The sequence below is a fragment of the Larimichthys crocea genome, chromosome III (assembly GCF_000972845.2).
Source record: "Larimichthys crocea isolate SSNF chromosome III, L_crocea_2.0, whole genome shotgun sequence".
NCBI lineage: Eukaryota > Metazoa > Chordata > Actinopteri > Sciaenidae > Larimichthys > Larimichthys crocea.
Genome location: NC_040013.1, coordinates 2,829,432 through 2,850,312, shown reverse-complemented (window position 1 = coordinate 2,850,312; position 20,881 = coordinate 2,829,432). Strand labels below are relative to the sequence as shown.

At 43.4% G+C, this 20,881-nt stretch overlaps 3 protein-coding genes across 4 annotated transcripts; 2 read left to right on the top strand and 1 right to left on the bottom strand.

The window, feature by feature from the left end:
• The first annotated feature begins 1,712 nt into the window (after positions 1–1,712).
• On the top strand, positions 1,713–3,382 carry LOC104923082 (immediate early response gene 5-like protein). The gene has a single exon (XM_010736069.3). It carries the CDS (start codon positions 1,783–1,785, stop codon positions 2,659–2,661), a length of 879 nt encoding a protein of 292 aa, XP_010734371.2. The 5' UTR covers positions 1,713–1,782; the 3' UTR covers positions 2,662–3,382.
• Positions 3,383–3,465: 83 nt separating this feature from the next.
• zgc:154046 (Carnitine O-acetyltransferase-like) lies at positions 3,466–9,295 on the top strand. The gene is made up of 14 exons (XM_010736068.3): positions 3,466–3,621; positions 4,959–5,228; positions 5,312–5,430; positions 6,416–6,469; positions 6,558–6,723; positions 6,827–7,001; positions 7,082–7,260; positions 7,525–7,625; positions 7,710–7,829; positions 7,917–8,039; positions 8,122–8,257; positions 8,344–8,406; positions 8,491–8,628; positions 8,719–9,295. The coding sequence occupies exons 1-14, from the start codon at positions 3,595–3,597 to the stop codon at positions 8,932–8,934; spliced, it is 1,887 nt and encodes a 628-aa protein (XP_010734370.3). The 5' UTR covers positions 3,466–3,594; the 3' UTR covers positions 8,935–9,295.
• A 10-nt stretch (positions 9,296–9,305) lies between these two features.
• adamts13 (ADAM metallopeptidase with thrombospondin type 1 motif, 13) lies at positions 9,306–20,197 on the bottom strand. Of its 2 annotated transcripts, none has more exons than XM_019274638.2 (29): positions 20,008–20,197; positions 19,630–19,672; positions 19,354–19,487; positions 19,049–19,132; positions 18,834–18,958; positions 18,605–18,751; positions 17,513–17,647; positions 16,564–16,714; positions 16,347–16,451; positions 16,084–16,235; positions 15,946–16,009; positions 15,502–15,628; positions 15,266–15,414; positions 15,048–15,168; positions 14,481–14,561; positions 14,226–14,407; positions 13,980–14,136; positions 13,568–13,697; positions 13,307–13,486; positions 12,980–13,178; positions 12,810–12,912; positions 12,596–12,725; positions 12,281–12,460; positions 11,796–12,000; positions 10,592–10,862; positions 10,355–10,498; positions 10,099–10,278; positions 9,667–9,842; positions 9,306–9,561 (listed from the first exon to the last, which is right to left on the bottom strand). In XM_019274638.2, the coding sequence occupies exons 1-29, from the start codon at positions 20,086–20,088 to the stop codon at positions 9,406–9,408; spliced, it is 4,092 nt and encodes a 1,363-aa protein (XP_019130183.2). In that variant the 5' UTR covers positions 20,089–20,197; the 3' UTR covers positions 9,306–9,405. The 2 variants fall into 2 exon arrangements, with proteins under 2 accessions (XP_019130183.2, XP_019130182.2); XM_019274637.2 differs by having other exon boundaries at positions 19,630–19,696; positions 20,008–20,196.
• Between the last annotated feature and the right edge of the window lie 684 nt (positions 20,198–20,881).

Sequence of the window (20,881 nt, the reverse complement as noted above, 5' to 3'; positions counted from 1 at the left end):
TGTTTGGTTGCTCTCTGGAATATATTCTATTCAGTTCTGTTCTACTTCTCACCTTCTATCCTGTTTCTTTTCTGTTTAATGATACTCTATATTCTATATTCTATGCTGTCCTCTTCTCTGTTACACTGGTCTAGTCTATTCTATCTTTTTTCTCTGTAGTGTGTTCTATTCTGTTCTATTCTGTTATTCTGGGATGTTCTATTTGATGATATTCTACCTCTCCCTTTCTATTCTGTTACTTTCTACTACCATATATTCTCTTCTCTTCTAATGTATTATGCTATATTCTATTCTATTCTATTCTATTTCTTCTTTTCTTAGTTTTCTATTCTCTGCTATATTCTGTTCTGTCCTGTTCTATTGCTCTCTACTTCACTCTGTAGTCTGTTTTAATCTATTATTCTAGTATGTTCGATTCTGTTAATCTTTATTCTATTTGCTTACTCTGGAGTATTCTATTCTATTCTATTCTATTCTATTCTATTCCTTTCCAGGATATCTCATTGCTCTCTGCTCTACTTCACTCTGTAGTCTGTTTTAATCTATTACACTCTAGTATGTTCTATTCCATTACTCTTTACTATATTTTATTTGCTTACTCTGGAGTATTCTATTCTATTCTATTCTATTCTATTCTATTCTATTACTCTCCAAAATATCTCATTGCTCTCTGCTCTACTTCACTCTGTAGTCTGTTTTAATCTATTATTCTAGTATGTTCTATTCCATTACTCTTTACTATATTCTATTTGATTACTCTCTGGAGTATTCTATTCTATTCTATTCTATTCTATTCTATTTCTTCTTTTCTTTGTTTTCTATTCTCTGTTATATTCTGTTCTGCCCTGTTCTATTGCTCTCTACTTCACTCTGTAGTCTGTTTTAATCTATTATTCTAGTATGTTCGATTCTGTTACTCTTTATTCTATGTGCTTACTCTGGAGTATTCTATTCTATTCTGTTCTATTCTATTCTATTCTATTCTATTCTATTCTATTCTATTCTATTACTCTCCAAGATATCTCATTGCTCTCTGCCCTACTTCACTCTGTACTATGTTTTAATCTATTACTGTCTAGTATGTTCTATTCCATTACTCTTTACTATATTCTATTTGATTACTCTCTGGAGTATTCTATTCTATTCTATTCTATTCTATTCTATTCTATTCTATTCTATGACTCTAATCTGTTCTATTGTAGTTACTAACCATTACTACCGTTACTAACTATTCTACTTCACTCTTTCTGTTCTGTTTTTCTACTCTAATCTGTTACTCTCTACTTGTTCTTTATTCTATTCTATTACTTTCTACTTCTACATGATCTGTCCTCTTCCAGCGTCCCTGTGTGTTCTCTTCTGTTACTTTCTTCTCTTCTATCACTCTTCTACACTCCCACTCCTCTCCCTCTGTTCTGTCCTCTTCCACTTTTCTACGTGAACAATGTTTTTTTTTGTCCGCACTGAGATTTAAAAAGCTCAGGACACATTTAGTGAAATGCAGCATGCCAGCTCCTACGTGCATTCTGAATGAGGCTCGTAGTGATATTTGCGTATAACAGAAGCACCGCCTCCCTCCCATTGGACAATGTCTACGTGAGGGCGTGGCAAGGAAAGATGAGAGTTGCAAATCCATGCCCTTACTGGGAAGACATGGAGCGCTATGGACACAGTCTACACGAATCGAGTAGGAATCTCAGCTAAAGACATAGATATTTCCTTCAGTTAACAAACAGACGATTTGAGAGACTGAGAGGAAAGAAAAGGGTGGTCCGGTTGAGGATGGAGTGTGCATTTGACGCACAGAATCTGATTTCCATTTCTTTGAGGAAAATCCAAAGCTCCAGGACGCAGAGAGGAGGCATCAAGCTCCACAAGAACTTACTGGTAACGTACGTACTGAGAAACGCCAGGCAGTTTTATATGAGCAAAAACTTGTCGCAAACGCAGAGGACGCATCACTATGAGGATGTAGCCGCCGTCCGCGAAAGGCACGACTATCTTGAATTGACTGGGAGCTTAACAGAGTTGGCCGATGACTTCTACTGCAACTTTACTGGGGTTGAGTCGGACACTTGGCACTGCGGAGCGCACCAGCCCATCGGCCAGCCTGCAGAGGTGGCGCACCAAGACGCATCTGCCTGCGCAATGGTCTCACCAAGTGACTCTGACCTCATGGTTTCGGAAGCCTGTTGGAGTTGTGCAGATAAATCCTCCTGGGAGTTACCTATCCCAAATGCACAAGCCAACCAAAAGACTGTCCTGGACTTGGACACGCATGTGGTGACTACTGTCACGAACGGATACTTCCACTCAGACTGTTGCGCGCAGTCAAAACAGCCGCAGGGCGCGCAGTGCTACGGTAAAAAGCGAAAGATGGACACAAGTTATCATATTGTTGATCCAGAGTTTTATTTGCCAGACTTTGGGCCGGTGCCATGTAAAAGGATGAGGACTGACGATGATTCACATTCAGACTCGGACCAGTTGGACAGCACGAACATCTCCAACCTGATCTCAGTGTTGGGTTCAGGTGGACTATCTGAGTTTGTGAGTTGGCAGCAGACGGACCTTGAGCAAATATTCGCCGCTCAGACAATTTGTTTAAAACATACACTGTTAACAGGCAGCGGCTGGACCAGAGCGATCGAAGCATTTTGATTTGTATGACTGTTTTTTTCTTTGTATCGTTTTATTTTATTGCTTTCAAATAAACCATGACAGACTGCAGCTCTCTCTCTCTCCTCTGTTATTGCATCAAATGTGGTTATTTAGTCCAGTTCTGACTTTTACGCATCAACATTCACTGTGCCGGTTCATACCATTCATCCACACATTAAAAAATGAACTGTACCTTTGGTTTAAAGCCTTTATTTTTCTGGTGGTTGGTTCGGGGTACTGGAGTCTTGTCTCTGTTTTTTTTTTTTGTATTTCCTGAAGAAATGAGCTTGTTTCTCTGGAAACATGTTGGACGAGCTCCATCATGTGGCGAGTAAAGATCTGTGCAGGCTCAATGCATCAGCTCCGAGGCAGAATCTCAGTCTGTATATGTGTTATTTATACCAGGGTCTACTTTATTCATCAATAAAACCAACATCATTTTAAAAAACACACTGATGTATTGGCTTTAAATTACAACTTGTAAAATATTTTGAGTATCAGTATATGGATGGATGGAGAGGTTTACACTGACCTTGTATTTTTCTAACAGTCTTATGGGAGATCATATTCATAATTTATGACTCTTCCATGATTAAAACTCAAAGATAACAGCTCATTATTAATTCTTAAAGATCACTTGACTTCATTATTTCATTCTAACACACTGGTAATTTTTTTTTTTTGCATGCACCAAACTCTATTTTTAAATAAATAAATAAATCCACAATCAGGACTTCTTTTTTTTTTGTGTTTGTTTTGTTTTGTAGTGGTTGAGCTTCACACTTGTCTTTCCTGTGTGGGTCCGATGGGGGCGGACAGAACAGACAGGCTGAGAATAGACAGAGCACTCTGTCCTTGAGACATGACTGCCCGAGGCTTTCCCATCTATATACCCGGGACAGTCAAACACTTTTACGCGTCTGTCGGACGAACATGTTGGGCGTGTTTGTCAGATCCGCGGTGAGTCTAACGGCCTTTCATTTTATTTATGTGTATATTTCATTATTTGCATGTTATTTCCAAGTGCGTAATAACAAAAACGCACTTAACGCTGCGTTTGGCTGCGGAGCAGCTGGAGGGGGTGGAGCGCGGCACGGCACGGCACGGCACAGGACAGCACAGGACGGCAACAATGTCATCAAATTATGTTTGATTACAGCTCAGATATAAAGACTGCAAGGTGTCAACATGTGTCGTGTGCTGCCTGCACATGCATGGTGTTAATCCAGGCTCGTTTCACTGTGACATTAGCCTAGCACGTAGCACAAGCTTACTGCGCATGCTTCAAATTAAAAGGACACCGTTGGATTAAAGCTCTATATTCATAGTTTTTGATCACAACAGAGCTTATATTATAGCTATATTTATATTTACAGTATTTGTTATGGTATGTGTCACTAAAGAAGGCGTCAACAACATTTTATTTTGAAAATCCAGCCGGAAGTATGTGTTGTATTGACACAAAATAAAGTATTTATCCTCTGATTTAATTTCTAACACCAGTCCTTAATTAATCAATATTCCCCTAGGATTTTAAATGAACTAACACCTACATAAGACCATATTTTTAAAATCTTATCATTATTTTATCAGATAATGACTTTATTTGACTGATAGCAGGAGGGCACACACACACACACACATATTTCTTGCTTTCATGTGTGTTTGTTTAAGCTCCCATTTCAACCTGTGTCAACCTTCTATTTATAAGCTGGCAGATCTCTTCACCGCCGGGTCCAAACACATAGTGCGACTGGCCCCTGGCCCCTGGCCCCCCTCGCTCGGTTGTTTTGGTGTCACTTTTCACAGTCACCTTACTGTAAAGTATATGACTTTGTAAATCGTTAGAGATGGAGCTCAGTCATTCACAGGTGGAGGCTTCGACTGCATACATTTGATCTTTATTGAGATGTTGACACCTTTGTGAGGCGGCATCTGTCAGCAATTAATCCACTGATTAGATTATCGGGGAAATTAAATGTTTTTGCCACGTAGTCAGTGAAAATATTTGACCAAAAGAGCAGCTGTGATGCTTTCTTAGTTTAGAGCTGCAAATAACATAATAATCAATTATTTTTTAGATTGCGTTGTTAATTATTTGGTCTATAAAATGTCAGATAATCGTGATAAACATCCATCTTATTTCATTAATCCATGGTGTTGTCTTCAGGTGTTTTGTCTCCGCCCAAAATCCAAATATATTCACTTTATTATAATATTATTATGAATATTTGAGAGGTTGTTTGCATGCCACGTGTAACCTCTAATGTCAGCATTATTGTGACCGTCTCTTCCAGCTGCGGTCTGGCGTGGTGAAGCCGTGTCGCCTGGTCAGACCGGTGACACAGATCCCAGAGAGGTCCCTGGTGCACCAGGAGGGTTTACCGAAGCTGCCTGTGCCGCCTCTGAAGCAGACATTCGAGCGATACCTGGCTGCTCTGGAGCCCATCGTGAGCGAGGAGGAGCTGGATCACACCCGGCAACTGGTGGAGGAGTTCCTCAAGGGTGGTGTTGGGGAAAGGCTGCAGAAAGGCCTGGAGCGACGGGCACGCAAGACAGAGAACTGGGTAGATATCTGCTCATATTTTGTGTATTAGACGTCCGTATATATTTGGAATCCTGCTCTATGACTGCTCCTTCATTTATGTAGCTGTCAGAATGGTGGATGCAGTCAGCCTATCTAGACTGCCGTATGCCGGTGGCGGTCTACACCAGTCCTGGGGTTGTCCTGCCTCGTATGAACTTCCACGATCGACAAGGACAGATGAGGTGAGGAACCTGCATCCACCGTGAAACCCCGCCACGCTATCTAAGATGTTTGTCTCACTCAACAAAGTGCACAATCACACAAAAAAAACAGATCCAGCACTTCCAAAGTGTGCTGTAAATTTCTCGAGTTCATATAATATCAGTTATAAATCATAATCATCTGACTATAAGCTCATAAAGTTGTCTCCAAAAGTGATCTACATCGCGCTGAAGCGCAGTATAAACAAGCTCGTACGAGGCGACCTTTGCACAGGCTTCCCTCTGCATGCTGCCTGTTTATTTAAAGCCCTTTGGCCACTCTTAGCATGGCTCAGCTGTTTTTGGCCACGGTGACCCATGGGATATGCAGTGAACACAGCGGCCCCATAGACGAATACTCCGATGAAGCCAGTGCTGGAGATTTAGGTGAGCAGGGGTACAGTAAGCTCACAGCCTGACAGCCAGTGGCTCCATTAGATAATATGATATGGTGTTTGCGTTGTCTGTGCACCCCCTCATATGCACAGTGTCCTTCAGGGACCCTCGTCTAAGTGACATTTTATGGATACTGGATATTATATCTAATTGCAGAACAGTAACAGAGCAGAACAACTGAAACACTATACAATTAGCTCAAACAGTGAATGCAATAACTGCACGATGATTATTACATTTAAATATCGCATCAGAGTTGAGCTTTTCTGATATTTTTAGGAACTTTTGTCCGTATTATGTTTCATATGCTTCTGCTTTGACAAATCCAGTGTTTCATTCTCCCCGACGCTTGGTCATTGTTCTATTTTTGTCAGGTTTAATTCAGTTTTCGTCACAGAAATGAATGAAATGCCGAGCTATAGGCCTGATGTATGTATATTTTTAAAGTTTTCTCACACCCCTTAAAATCCAGAAGGCCTCATGAAGCTTCAGATTGGGAATCAGTGCCTGTGTAACACAGAACAAACCCCAGAGTCATCGTCTGCCTGTTAGTAACACGTCTTCTGTGCAGGTTTGCTGCCAAACTGATCGCAGGAGTCCTGGACTTTAAAAAAATGATTGACACGTGAGTTTTCATGCACATACCGTGACAGATCATCATCATGACTTGCAGTTTATAAATGGTTCATGTGAGTGTGTGCTGTGTGTCGTAGTGACACCCTGCCTGTTGAGTACCTGAGCAAGAAGCCGCTTTGTATGGACCAGTATTACCAGATCCTGTCCTCCTGTCGCATCCCGGGCCCAAAGAGAGACACTGTTGTGAATCACACCATCGGGAAAACACCTCCCACTCATATCACAGTGGTCCACAATTTCCAGGTACTCTAGATGGCGCTGCTGTTCTTCTCTATCTTGTGCTCATCATCATTGGTGCAGTGGCTCAAGAAATCAGCCTGACCTGGCTTCCTCTGTCTCCCCTCAGTTCTTTGTCTTGGACGTGTACAACAGCGATGGCACCCCGCTCACAGTTGACCAGCTGTACATGCAGCTGGAGAAGATCTGGAACTCTTCATTGCAGACTAACAAAGAGCCTGTTGGCATCCTTACGTCACAGCACCGCAACACCTGGGGGAAAGCCTATAACAACCTCATTAAGGGTGAGTGGACTAAAGACTTGAAGAGCCTGTGCAGAAATGCTCAGTATAATTTCGATTTCATCGGTTTCTTTCCTCCTCAGACAAGACAAACAAGGAGTCGGTCCGTGCCATCCAGAAAAGTATCTTCACGGTGTGTTTGGATGCTCCGATGCCGAGGGTGTCCGATGAGCTGTACCAGAGCCGTGCAGCTGCCCAGATGCTGCACGGAGGAGGAGCTCGCTGGAACAGCGGCAACCGCTGGTTTGACAAGACGTTACAGGTCGGTTTGAGACAGATTACTTTTACTTTTAAAGGTCCCATATTTTGTGTTTCAGTGTCAATGAATATTTTGTGGTTTTAAAGTACCCAAAACCATCACAATTTAGTTTTTGTTATATAGTTCAGCTCCTGTCTCATGCTTCTTTCTGCAGCTCTAGCAAGAAACAGGATGTTTTGTCTCTCACTACAATATGGGACCTTTAAAATAAGAATCAGTGCTGTGGTGATGGTTGAGAATCTGAATGTTCTTGTAAACCGTCCTCAGTTCATTGTTGGTGAAGACGGTACATGTGGACTGGTGTACGAACATGCGCCCGCAGAGGGGCCACCCATCGTGTTCCTCATCGATTACGTCGTTAAATACATGTACGTCTCTCTTCATTCATACGTGAGGGTTTTCCCTGCTTTCAAATGAACCGAGCGTGACTGTTTGATATTTTCTCCACACAGACGGAGAACTGAAATGGTTCGCTCTCCCATGGTTCCACTGACCATGCCTCTGAAACTGCGGTTCAACATTACCCCCGAGGTCAAGAGAGACATTGAGAAAGCCAAACAAAATATGAACATGTATGTCACATGCAGAAATTCTCATTGTTACTGTCAGCTCTGATGTCAGACGTGTTGTTTAACTCCTGTTTTTCTGGCTTTCTTTAGGATGGTGCATGACTTAGACGTGAAAGTTCTCATGTTTTCTCATTTTGGGAAAAATGTCCCAAAGCAACATAAGCTGAGTCCGGATGCCTTTGTGCAAATAGCTCTTCAACTCGCCTACTTCAGGTAAGAGACGCCTTTTTATAGTCAGAACATTGTGCTGGATGTCATCAGATCATATATCATGTGTGCTGTTCTTGTATTTCAGGATGTATAATCTTTGCTGCTCCACGTATGAGAGCGCGTCCTTACGCATGTTCAAATACGGCCGGACGGATGCGATCCGTGCAACTACTGTAGACTCTTTCAAATTCGTGCAGGCGATGCAGGACCCAGCGAAACAGGTACTGTTAGATCACCAGAATTTCACTGTAAATGTGCAGTTTAAGGCTTTAAAGATATCTGACTGAGGCGTAAATGTTCCCAACAGAACGCAGAGAGGCTCGTGCTGCTGCAGAACGCCGTGCAGACGCATAAGGAGAACACGTACAACGTGAGGACTCGTGTTTATTCAGAGTCAAAGGCTTGGACTCTTTTCTGTTAAATCAGTTCTACACATGCAACTTTTCTTTGTTAGGCGATCCACGGACAAGCCATAGACAGACACCTCCTCGCGCTGAGGATGCTGAGCATTGAAGACCTGACCTCCATGCCTGAGATATTCATGGATACATCTTTCGCTGTGGCTCATCATTATAATCTCTCCACCAGCCAGGTATGTTTGTATCCAAGAATAAAAAGTCTATGATCACCGAGTGATTATCTGTCGTCATGTTTGTTTGTTTGTTTGCATCTCCGCGTGCAGGTTGGCTCCAAAACAGACTGCGCAATGTGCTTTGGTCCGATGGTGCCAGATGGCTATGGAGTGTGTTACAATCCCATGGATGAGCACATCAACATTGCCATCACAGCGTTCAACAGCTGCGAGGAGACGCACGCTGCCAAGTTTTCCCAGGCTGTAGAGGATGCTCTGTTGGACATGAGAGCTCTCCTGGAAGACACAGCAACAGCCGAGCAGTGATCCCACGCCGGAGCCTGGCACGGTGTCGGGTGTCCCGACGGGCTGGACGGGAAGCTGGAGCTGAACCGGTGCCGGAGTCCGGCTGGCAGAACGCCACGCCGGCATAGACGCACAATGTACTGAGTGTGCTGGAACCGGTTATCAGAGGGTTGTGGGATGTAGAATATGTTTTATTGCCTTTGTGATGAGGAGATATTCGGAGATGGAAATTCTATATTTTAATATATCAATGTGTTTAATATATAAACAGAATTTACTGATTGTTATAGTATGAATTTTTGTTCCTTGTTTATACTCCATAGTTCCTGGTGCGGCCTTCACAATGATGCTGTCATCCCTGAACTTAAAGATCTTAAATGCTTTGGCTCGTTTATTCTTTTATTTCAGCACAATTAGCCATGGAGACAAACAGACAAAAAGAATTCTTTCTAATCAACAGAATAGAAGTTAATACCTGTAACTAAAGAAATGTCAGCGCTGCATAAATGAATATTCGGCTCTGAAGCTCCCCTTGGAATGCAGGTAGTCTCCGTGAAATTCAATCTCGGCCATATTTCCAGAGGAGTGCCACAGAAACAGCTGCTGGCCTTTAAACACGTTGGTCTTTAGGACGTCCATGTCCCGGATCTGAACAAGAAGCACAGTTATGCAGCAGTTATCACACTTTTTTTCCCCCCTCCATGTGAGTAAATAAGCGTGCAGCATATCGAAACAGAAACAGTTTGTCCGCACCATGATGTACGTAGACTGGGAGTTGGTGGAGTTGAATGTTAATCCTATGTGCAGCGCTTGGATTCTGATCTTCACTGAGGGAGGGGCGTTGATGAGGACTCGACAGGTGTGGTTAGTGCTGGACGTGGTTGGATTTTCAAAGAGTCCACTCGGGGAAAACATTTGAATGTCACAGTCTGTGTGCAAGAGACGTGCCACGCTTAATATTTGGTAAACAGGTAAAGACAATCATGAACAAATCCAATGCAAAAGCACAACATGAACTACTGTTGTTAAATCAAGACCACATTTTAGGTTTCACCCTCACTCCTGCAGGACTTTTGCATACGTCTCTCTACCTTCAGGTTTTAACCTTCATGTTGCAATAGGCTCAAATCATCGGCCTCACTTCTAGTTCCAAAAAGCAAAGTGAAGCCTTTCACCAAGTCTTACTCTGATGGTGGCTCTTCTTCGTGTTCTTCTGCGAGCTGTAGGTGAACACAATCCCGTTTCCAGGGGTGCGCAGATGTTGACGCACCAGCAGGACGTTGGTCCTGGTGGTCAGTTCGCTACCTTCTACCAGCCGGCACTTCTTTATGAATGCCAGCCGGTCGAAAAATGCAACAAACTCCTCTGTGGAAGCAGAGTGGCAGACGTTTAGTTGACTTCAGTAGCAAACGTATCAACCTTTATGTCTGATGTAACTCACTTTTGCTGCAGCTCAAGGAGCCAGATTCCACTTTAACAGAAATGACTTCATCCAGGGGGCGACCTATGGACACTGTGCAGCGGCCGGCTGCATCTTTCAGGTCCACCGTGCCTGATTCTTCCAGAAGTAGCTGTCCACATACACCTGGTTAAAAGCAGAAACTGGAATGACAAATCCTGTATCTGCCTTCAGCTCGTACTGAGGATGGGTAAGTAGTTGGAGTGCATGTGTACAAACTGGGTTTAGGCGTGGGAATGGCTGTTGTGGTGGTCTGTGGGATGGTGACGGCCTCTGTTGGAGGAGGTGTATCGGGTGGTGGTGTATCTGTGCGGCCCACAGTGACAGACAACAGAGATCCCTCCTCTCTGCAGCTGCCCATCTTGCAGCCCTGGATTGTGATGGGCTTGGGCATGTGCATGCAAAGCACAGGGCTGAGGGGCTCCGTCTTAGAGGGGCCCATGCAGGACACGGCTCTGGACTGGATCCCGTATCCACAGGGTACTGAACACTGAGAGCAAGACAACATAGCAGCAGTTTCCTGCAGTTATTACCTTCATATTGTGGCCAGGGTTGGTGGAATTTGTCTCAGTGTAGCACGGTGCTCTGCTCGCAGTGTTAGGAACATCATTTATAAATACACACCAGTATAAGATCACACAGTAAACAGAAGTGCATAATTATAGGGCGGCATGTCTCGGGATAAGGAGAGGAATCCTTGGAAAGAAACCGTCCTGTACCACTTTGCTTGCAAATAAAACTGGTTATTTAAAGTGAGATAGTGTGAGGTTGTCAGTGTATTAATCAGCCCACAAACAAACTAACCAATCGAGGCAGTGGTGGACCAGCAACCCCGTGTTCTGCAAAGTAAAATGTTTTTTGCTGCCTCTGGTCCAGAGCAGGGCGTTGTTTAGGTTCCTTGCTGCTCCAGTGCTTCTCAAAACTGGTTGGTATACTGACCACCGTCTACTGTAGGTAACACACTGAATACTTCATACAACTCCACTTCAAATAACCTGAAATATTCCTTTAAGCTCTTGTCATAGAAATTATTATTTTGCTGACGATTTTTGAATTTATATCTACAATTTCTGGATGTATTATTTTGTTTTTTCCGTAAAAATATCATCTGACAAACTCTTGAGACTTGCTCGAGTTGCGTGATCCATCACACGGAACAAGTCTGCATTACTCTTTGTCATTGCACATTATCATTGTAATGCAGTTAAAGTGCAGACTGTGATGGATTACACACCTCAAGCAAGTTTCAACACTCTCCACTTGACACCTGGAATGGTGGAAAAAGAATCTGTAGATGTTATTTTAAGTAAATGGTCTATGCAAAGAGATAATCATTTTAATTGAAATCATTAGCCAACTAAAGGTTTCATGAATATAATCTAATCTTTATGTATCAGTCCATTAGTCTCCCGTGGGAACATACCTGGCTCCATGGTTTCAGCTCCCATCTGACGGTGCAGACCTGCACCAGGCAGGGCACTGCGGTGGCTGGTTTCACAGCTGCGTGGCAGTTCTCCTCCGGCACCACAGTCTCTTTGCCGTGAACGGACTGGACGCAAGACACAGCCCGCTGAGCGATACCCAGATCACAGGACGCCGAACAGGGAGATGTTCTGAATACTTTCCACCTGGAGGACAGAGACGGTACAGGTGAATAGACGTTAATAGAGATCACCAAGAAAGTCAGAGCAGAAATGTGAGCCAGCTTTAAAACTCTTGTTTTGTTTTTTTTTACAGATATTTCTTTTTAATCACTTCATAAATCAGAAAATAACCAAATCCATGTTCGTCCTGTATTTATGAATCAAATGTTCTTGTATTACCAGTTGTCTGAAATGTCATGGTTTAAATATGTAAACGTTTGCTAACCTTTGTTGAAATCTACAGACACAAACAGAAGAACTCTACCTTGCCGGGCAGCTGTGAGTGTTACATGAAACCACTGCTGTGGGTTTGGGAACGTCTCTGCACTCTGAATCCTCCAGCACCTCCCACCACTCTTCTCCCGCTTCTCGAGCACAGTACATCACCCTGATGGCCACCCCTCCTCCACACCTTACACTGCAGACTCCTTGCTTAGAGTGCCACCTGGTTGTCGTAACAAGATTTTGCATGCATGTCATTTTCAAAACCCTTAGCAGACAAATGTGAGATGTACTGCATTGTGCTACACACAAATACTGTTGTGTTAACTGTATGTTGAATGCATGTTACGTGTCTCACACAGGAGGGCAGGGCGACGTGTTGCAGGCCTCAGAGTGAGGAGGAGGTTTGGTAGAAGCGTCGCAGTGGAAGTCAGGCACCCCGAGTCTGGTCTGGTGGTCCACGCAGGAAAACCACACCTGCAGGGTTCCTACATAAGCATCAGGCTTTGGTTGACCTTATCTGATGAGGAAACGCTGTATCAGAGTGAGGGTGAGTGCGTCGTTTCACATACCGTTGCCGCAGGTCTTTGAGCAGTGACTGATAACAGGACTCCAGACGTACACCGGAGCCTGTCTGGATCGTGGCAACAAACCAGACTTCAGCACAGGCTGTTCCTGCTCGAGAGAGACGATGTTTAGACTCACTTCACATTAAGAAATAAGATTTCAGTTTCTGCTTTACCTCTCCCTTAGATTCCCACCCAATGGGGCAAACATCGACCACACAGGGCACAGAATCAGCCGGTTTGATCTCCTCTGAACATAAGTTCTGATCCACTTTGACGTCTTGACCGCCCTCTGACCGCACACATGACACGTTGCGTTTGGCTTCTCCTGGCCCGCACACTGCTGAACACTCCCCTGGCTCTGACACGCGCCACCTGTAAACACATATGAACGAGTTTCCACATAAAACTTGAACTTCAAACACTTGGAATTCTCCATATCGTGGTTTAGAGCGTGTTATTTGACCCAAGCACTCATGCTTAACAGTACAATGACTTCATACCTGGCAGGACAGTGCTGCAGGTTACATTTTTCAACCGTATTCGGAGCTGTGTCAGGTGAGCATTCAGAATCTGGAACCTTCACCACGTCTGCTCCGTGTTTCTGAACACATCTCACAGGACGCACTCTCTCTCCTCCACCGCACAAGGCGCTACAAGGCCCAAACGTCCCCGTCTCCCACCTGTAAAACAGAAAAGCGTTCATGTATACCCGTCTGTGCTGAGCTCAGTCCACAGGGAAAGAACATGAGTATGAACCGAACCTGGGAGGGCACGGAGAGAGCTGACAGGTTGTGTGGAGCGGAATGGTTGGAGGAGGTGTTTCACAGTTGCGTTCCTCCAAGTGGTTGTTGGTAGCTTCATCTACACAAACGTATATGTGCTGCTGTACACCTGTAAACAACAAAATGAGTTCAGTGGACATTTGGTGGTATTTCCCGATGAAAACATCTGAATTTGGCATATTTAGCACTGCAGTGTTATTATCACAGACAGATGCTGTAAATACGAGATTAAAAAGGTCAATATTGCGGCTCCAGTTACACAAACGCCTCCTCTTTTTTATCTCATTTGTAAAACAAGAAAGCTGAGACTATAATGTGCAGTCGGTGGATTTATAATGATCAAACACATTTTTCTTTTTGTGCTTTTCAATGTGACTGAACGGTTACCGACCTGATCCACAGGAGACAGAGCAGGGTGTCGTGAAGACGACCCATTTGCGTTTAGGTGTGATGTCTGTCAAGTTGCTCTTTCTGGTGGGTACGTAGAAGTGATAGCTAATGTTTGGATTCGTCCTCTCTCCGTATTCTTTTCCATATTTGCGGTAGACCTGCAAAGAGACAAAAATGTATAACTGACAGATGTAAAATACACATCTTTCAGTTTTCAGATGTTAAGAAGATAGTTTACTCCCCTGACCTGCACGTTTATCTCCTCCTGCAGCGGTCCGGGCAGCAGCAGCTCCTCCATCTCAGGCAAAAGGTCAAGGGTCAGGTGGAGGCGATACTCCAGGCGGTCATCATCCAGCAGGGAGGGGTGGGTCACATTCAGTGCAATGCTGCCGCTCCCAGACACGATGTACCGGTCTCCAACCGTTACAGCTGCAGACAGAAATTCACATTTTAATCGAGTTGTTGTAGGAACGTGGATCTGTTGTAAAGGGATGACGCTCACCCATGTGAGTGAAGAGAGGCGCCCTGTTGGTGATATGAACCTGTGTGGCATTCACCGGCAGAGAGAGGAAGGTGGTGTACTCTGAAACAAACCAAACAAATCAAAACTATGACTTTAAATGAGTCACCAGGACTTCCATAAGGTTGTGATGTCACAGCTATACAGTCATTCCTCTTAGTCACGACCCCAGCAAAGCCCATCCTTTAAAATCTTTTACTTATGCCTGGCCGCAAGGCACTCACAGAAGAGAGCCTCATGTATCACTATTTTTAGTACTTTTATGGACATCAAACTTAGAAGTTAAACACCAGAAAAATGTAACATGTGGGAGCTTTAATCTATTGATTATTTCTGCTGTTAATCAGAAAAAGATTTTGTCTATAAAAGGTCAGAAAAAAGTGAAAAGTGATCCAAGATCCAAAGAAGAAATCTTAAAATCCAGTTTACAGTCATACAAAACTGAGAAAATCTGAAAATAATCATGTTTAAGAAGCAGGAACCAGACAGTGTTTGATAGTTTAGAGTCATCATCTATCATTTTCTGTTCAATAATTGGTTGTTTACCACCTTTGGCCTGACCACCGGTGTAGGAGTCAGACGTCAAACTGCAGGATGATCCATCTCCACCACACACCCCGCACACATCCTTCACTTTCCCAGAGTGCAGCGCACCATCACAGCCAAACAGCTGTGACAGCGGGAGACAAAGAGTGGAATTTTAAAGAAGGTGTAAGTCTGTAGTGTAAGACTAAGACTGCATCTGAGTCTCACTTAGTCATCTCTACCTGACATCTCCCTCTTAGGCAAGCAGCTGTGGAGCCAAAGGGAGGAGGGCTGTCTGACTCACAGCGAGTCCCGTCCACAAACTGAGAGCCACGGCTCACTATGAAGTTTTCTCCATCTGACTGGCACATATACCGGCACTGCTCATCACCTGGTTACAATGAGAAAAAAAATATTAGAGATAAAGAGTTTTTTTCACTTCACGTATGAAAAATCAAAAGGTTTTCCCTAAGCCCACCTTTTGCAAAACCTACAGCAGGGATCCAGGTGTAGAAGGAGGCGGTGTTTGGTAGCAGGTAGAGGGGGTGGAGGTCAGTTTGGGAGCACTGCTCTGCCATGAAATCCAGCTGGGTGCGCTCACATGGCTGCAACAACAACTTTTCTTACTTGTCTGGCTCCACCACCACTCAGAGTTTTACACCTTCAGCCCCAAACCAACATTGATATGCTGAGGGCAAAACATTTTTCTTTGTCTAAAACTGATTTCAAGAATAGCTCTGCAACTTCTTCGCCTTCGAGTTCTCTGAGTCATCCCAGCGCTGCTTCTGTTTTTGGAGGTTTGTTTTGGGAGAGCAGGCTAAAAAGAAAACGTGGGACGATACTGGGTACAATGATTGATTGAGTAAATAGTACTGACAGACTGTATGGAGTCCCACTGTAAACATAACCCACAAGAACTTACCTGCTGGTGACAAAGTTCAGCCTCAATATCCGGCCCCTCACAATCATTCCCTCCAAAAGCAGGTCTGAAAAATGAGACAAGCTTTATCACACAGCTCAGGATCTTCTGCAGTGGCTTTGCTTGCGTGACATGTCTTACCTTGGGTTGTTGCATTTACGTGTACGATGAGTGACTCCCCCACCACACGACCGTGAGCAGGGGGTAAACTCTGACCAGCCAGACCAGGAGCCGTTCACCACCACAGGGGAGCTGAGCTCATTCGGGGACACACAATGCCCCTTTAAGCACCACTGGAATAAAGGATTGCACCTCATGAAAAGCTCAGGCCTTATTTCAGTAACCAATAACAGTCTGGGGGAAATGATTGCAACCAAAATGACTCAGTGATCTCAAAGAAGTACCTGATTAGGTGCACACTCTGTCCCATCCAGCAGTGGAACAAGGAGACGTTTGCAGGAACTGTCATCATCGGGGTTAATGTGACAGGACAGAACACGACAAGCTGGCTGATGGGAAATGAGTATCATCAGTCTTGTAAACAGGACTAGAGATGAGGTAATACTGTATGTTTTTGATGTGCCGCCTGGTGGTCTAAAGCTGCTGTTACAGGTGACTCACCAGGTCAGGGCTGGTGAACGTGCACGCTCTTGCAGAGCGGCCGAAAGCTATACGGCACTGGTCATCAACGCCATAATACAGACCAGGCTTCCAGTCTTGTAGGGAGCCTCCGAGAGCGGGGAGGTCTTTTACACATTCAGCTTCACCTTCACTGGGAACATTGAAACATGTGACATGACATCTCACTATCAAGTCCAGATTAGAGCACAGGTGTAAATGAGAGACACTACAGGTGAAGAAGAAGGAAGAAAGACTAATAGTAGTACATGTGTATTTTGGGTTTTTGAAAAATGAAAAGCAAAAAAGCCCTGTTGTTGTTGTTATTATTATTAATATTTGTATTATTTTGTTTCTTTATTTATCTTAATTTTACTTTTTTAAATTTTGCTTCATAATTATTTATTTATTTATTTATTTATTTATTTATTTATTTTATCTATTTTTTTACTTTTGGTATGTAACTCATACTTTATTTATTTTTAGTTTGGGATGAATTGTTGAGTTGGATGGACGAGGAAGTGTACTATTGCGTGGACTGGATTATTATATTGCAGGTAGGCGACCTTGGTTTATTTATTATAGGATCCTTTTATTATATTTAATTTAATTTTATTATTTTTTTACTCTTACTATTTAACTCTACTTAAACTTTATTTATTATTTATTGATATTTCTTTATTTTTTTATTATTTAAAAAATTTAAACAAAATATCCTAAAATCCTTAAAATTCTATCAGTACTGGAAAAAAAACACGTTTGTGTCTGGATGCTATAAAGACTTAATTAGACTTAAATATTACATCTACTTTTTTCTCAGTCAGTTAAAACAAGCCGAGGTGAAACAATAAAGATATGACTTATAGACGAAACGCCCTTTTCAACAGAGCCAGGTGTGCATGATGAATGAGAGGCATTGTCGTGCACAGCTGCTCGGAGCAGGTTGGCCCACCTGAAGAATGAGAGCAGCTGCTGTCTGCTGCACGGGGACCAGGTCAGATCCACACTGTTGTAGCCTCCATCAGAGGCCATCATGAACCCGCTCATGCTGCAGGTGTTTCCTACTCCATCATGGTTGATTCCAAAACTGGGTGAAAGTGAATTAAATATAAAATAAGTTGAGATGAGATTTCTCCACTCAGACGCTTAAATCATGATATTTAAACTTTTCATCGTATGTGGCAGTCTTGCGACACATACACTTAAGAATCTCCAACTCTAAGGATTTTTCCATTCAATTACAGAACGTAACGAAACCTTTCTGCTCTGTCATTTATAAGAACTTCCCTTGGAATATCTTGTGCTAATTATAGAGAACGTTTAAAGGAAGGAAAAGCTAAGATCAACCACTGGAACATCTTAAAGAACCACTAAGACCTTATAAAGACCGTTAGACCTGTAATACCTCCTAAAAAACCTCTAGAACATTATAGATAGCGATGAAAACCTCCTACTGGACCGATAGAACATCATAAAGAACCACTAGAACCTCCTAAATGACTATTGGGACTCCCTTAAAGGACCACTATAACATTATCAACGCTACTAAAATCTTGAACCTCGAGAATCGCAATCAAAACCTCATGAATAACCTACTAAACAACCCCTAGAACCAACTCTAGGACTCTCCCACTGACCACTGGAAACTCCCTAAAGATCCAGTATGTAAGATTTAGGAATATTTAACTATTATCCACCATATAATAACCTAGAACAGACAAACCAAACACTGATATAGATACGGCCCTTTGCTTTTAATTCGAATCTGGAGTTTTTCTTGAGGTGAGGCGTGGGAGAGGACTTATTTGGTTGCAATCTGTAACTTCGCCACTGGGTGCCACTAAATCCTACACACTGGACCTTTAATGAGACCCAGAAGCACCTAAAGAACCTTTAGAGGCTTCTCAGTGAACACTATAACCTCCTAAATGAGGACTACACATCCTCAAATGACTGATCTGTAAATCGCAGGGTTACCTTGTAAGGTTTCTAAGCCGTGATGCAAACATTAGACTCACTGATGACATGTCTGAATCTGCTTTACCTGTGGCCAATTTCATGTGTGATGGTGATTCCCAGGTCGAAACCCGTGTCCTCTGCGATCACACAGCTCCACTCATTAGAGCAAGCGCCACCCAGCTGCGTCACACCCCTCACCTGCTTATTCCCATCAGGCAGCACCAGGTCGTACCTGTTAGTGATGCAAAAGCGTGCAGTTAAATTATTGTTCATTCATTAAAACGTGAAGAAAACATCTGCTTACAATAGCAAACCTTGTAATGTACAACAGGAGATCAGCGTGTAGCGGGTCTGTGTCGTTCGAGGGGTTTATCCTTCTGCCCCAGTCACACACACTTCTGAGAGAAGAGGTAATGTTGGTGGACATTTGGATCTCTGGCTAGAAGAGTGACCACAGTAACAAAAAGTAAGGTACTGGTCATGAAGCACAAAGACTTTGTGACGGTCTAACATACTACACCAGGCTCACCTCTGGCTCTGACAGGATGATCATGCGGACCAGGTGCACCCGCATGTTGGCGCCCAAGGTCATGTCTCTCAACAGCTCTGAGGCCTGGGTGGAAATTGGAACATGAGTCGGGTTAATATGTTGCAGGATCAGCAGCTCAGTCTATACATCTGGTTATATAAAGATCAGATTGTTCGCCCAACTTCATGATTTATTCCCTAGTCTTTATTGCAGCCTCACAGTGCTGGGAATAGTGTACACCAATGGCAATCAGTGTCCAGATAACCATCGCTGTTTACTGTGTGCTTGTTTGCGCTCAGATTTACAATGTTGAGGTTGGTGAGGATGTATCGCTCTGTATCCTGCTTGTGGACCTGCTGCACATCAGGCCCTACCACCACCAGCAGTTCCAGATGTGTGATATCAGGCATCACAGCCGCCCGACGCAGCCGCCCGCTCGCTGTGAGACACAAGACTGTTTTTGTAGTTAAAAAGTACCATAGGATTTCATATCACACATCATTACTCTACAACAGAGAGAAAAAGGTTATCGTTGCATTATATATGAGTCTTCAGACTGTTTTTACACTTCAGAGACGTACCTGAGACGTCAGGGGAAGAACCAGGAGAGGAAACTGTGTCTTTCTGATGGAGGGAGTGATGAAAAATCTTAAAGAGGACACATTCAATAACACCATTTTTAGACAGTGTAGAAGCAGCCGTTTTAAACCTGCACAACTAAATTTAGATCTGTGACCCAAACCCTGAATGAAACTACAAAACTATTTTGAAGCCTTGTGTTGTTTTTCTATTTTATTTTTAGTGACTGTCGAGTGAGTCCAGTAAAAACACACAGAGTCTTGACTCTGGTGCAGATTTTCACAGGATGATAAAGAGTTTAAAGTTGAAGAGTTCAATGTACTTTGCAGAAGGAATCACTAACCGCAGTGCTCCTTGTTCACCCGCAGCTTTCCACCTACCTCTACCAATGGAGAACTCATTAGAGCGGCGAGGCCAGGTCGCAGGAACAGCACACTGAGCAGCAGAGTCATAAAAACCATGTTTCCCCTTCTTCCTGTGCGTCTACCTGCTCTGATTCTGGCGATATGTGACTCCCCCACTCCTCTATCGAGCAGGACATGAGCCCAGCCAAGAGGGCATGAGTAACGTGTTCATGTAAACAGCAGGGTCATTGCCAGAGGAGAGGACAGCTCTCATTGGCTATTTCATACTATGACTAATTTTTGTATTTTCTAGCCTTTCATCAGCATTCAGACTTTTTGAAACATTTTGATGACGAGAGAGAGTCAGCTGCAGGCTTTATTTAGCAACCAACTTTGGATCCTACCCATATTTATCTTTAGACCTTTCAATCACTTCTGAATTAATCCTCATTATCATAAATAATCATGTGTGTGTGTGTTGTTGTTGCCCGTTGCAGCCATCAGAGGGCAGATGAGATCCTGTGGATGGGCTGAAAGAAACCAGGGAGGGGAACAGAAGCAAACACACTCCCTCACAAGAGTGCAACAAAATAACATCCCTCACGTCCATGGCAGTCATAAAACCTTATCTAATGCGAAACAGCTTGTTTATAAGGCAGAAGATTCACAGTGGAAACAATAAAACAACATGAAAGATAGAATTGACAGGCTTTTTCCTTTCCTTTAGGCTACTGCTTAAACTGGGCCAGATGAATGACTCCTCTCTCTTGATTCAGTGAGTGAGGTTTTGGGAGGCAGAGAAGTCATTTTAAATTATACAAATACAGTAAAACGAGACCCTGCAGACTGATTCATGCTATTCCTTAATAGGAAACACCGTCCCCCTGCTGTGATAATGATACAAACGTCC

Bases quoted from the DNA above. Each gene is read 5' to 3' on its own strand.
- LOC104923082 (XM_010736069.3), top strand. From the start codon at position 1,783: ATGGAGTGTGCATTTGACGCACAGAATCTGATTTCCATTTCTTTGAGG.
- zgc:154046 (XM_010736068.3), top strand. From the start codon at position 3,595: ATGTTGGGCGTGTTTGTCAGATCCGCG. The intron at 5,431-6,415 runs GTGAGGAACCTG...TCTTCTGTGCAG, and splicing joins GATCGACAAGGACAGATGAG to GTTTGCTGCCAAACTGATCG. The intron at 8,040-8,121 runs GTAAGAGACGCC...CTTGTATTTCAG, and splicing joins CTTCAACTCGCCTACTTCAG to GATGTATAATCTTTGCTGCT.
- adamts13 (XM_019274637.2), bottom strand. From the start codon at position 20,088: ATGGTTTTTATGACTCTGCTGCTCAGTGTGCTGTTCCTGCGACCTGGC. The intron at 16,715-17,512 runs GTGGGCCAACCT...CAATGTTCCCAG, and splicing joins CAGCTGCTCTCATTCTTCAG to TGAAGGTGAAGCTGAATGTG. The intron at 14,408-14,480 runs GTGAGCGTCATC...TTCTGTCTGCAG, and splicing joins GCCTCTCTTCACTCACATGG to CTGTAACGGTTGGAGACCGG.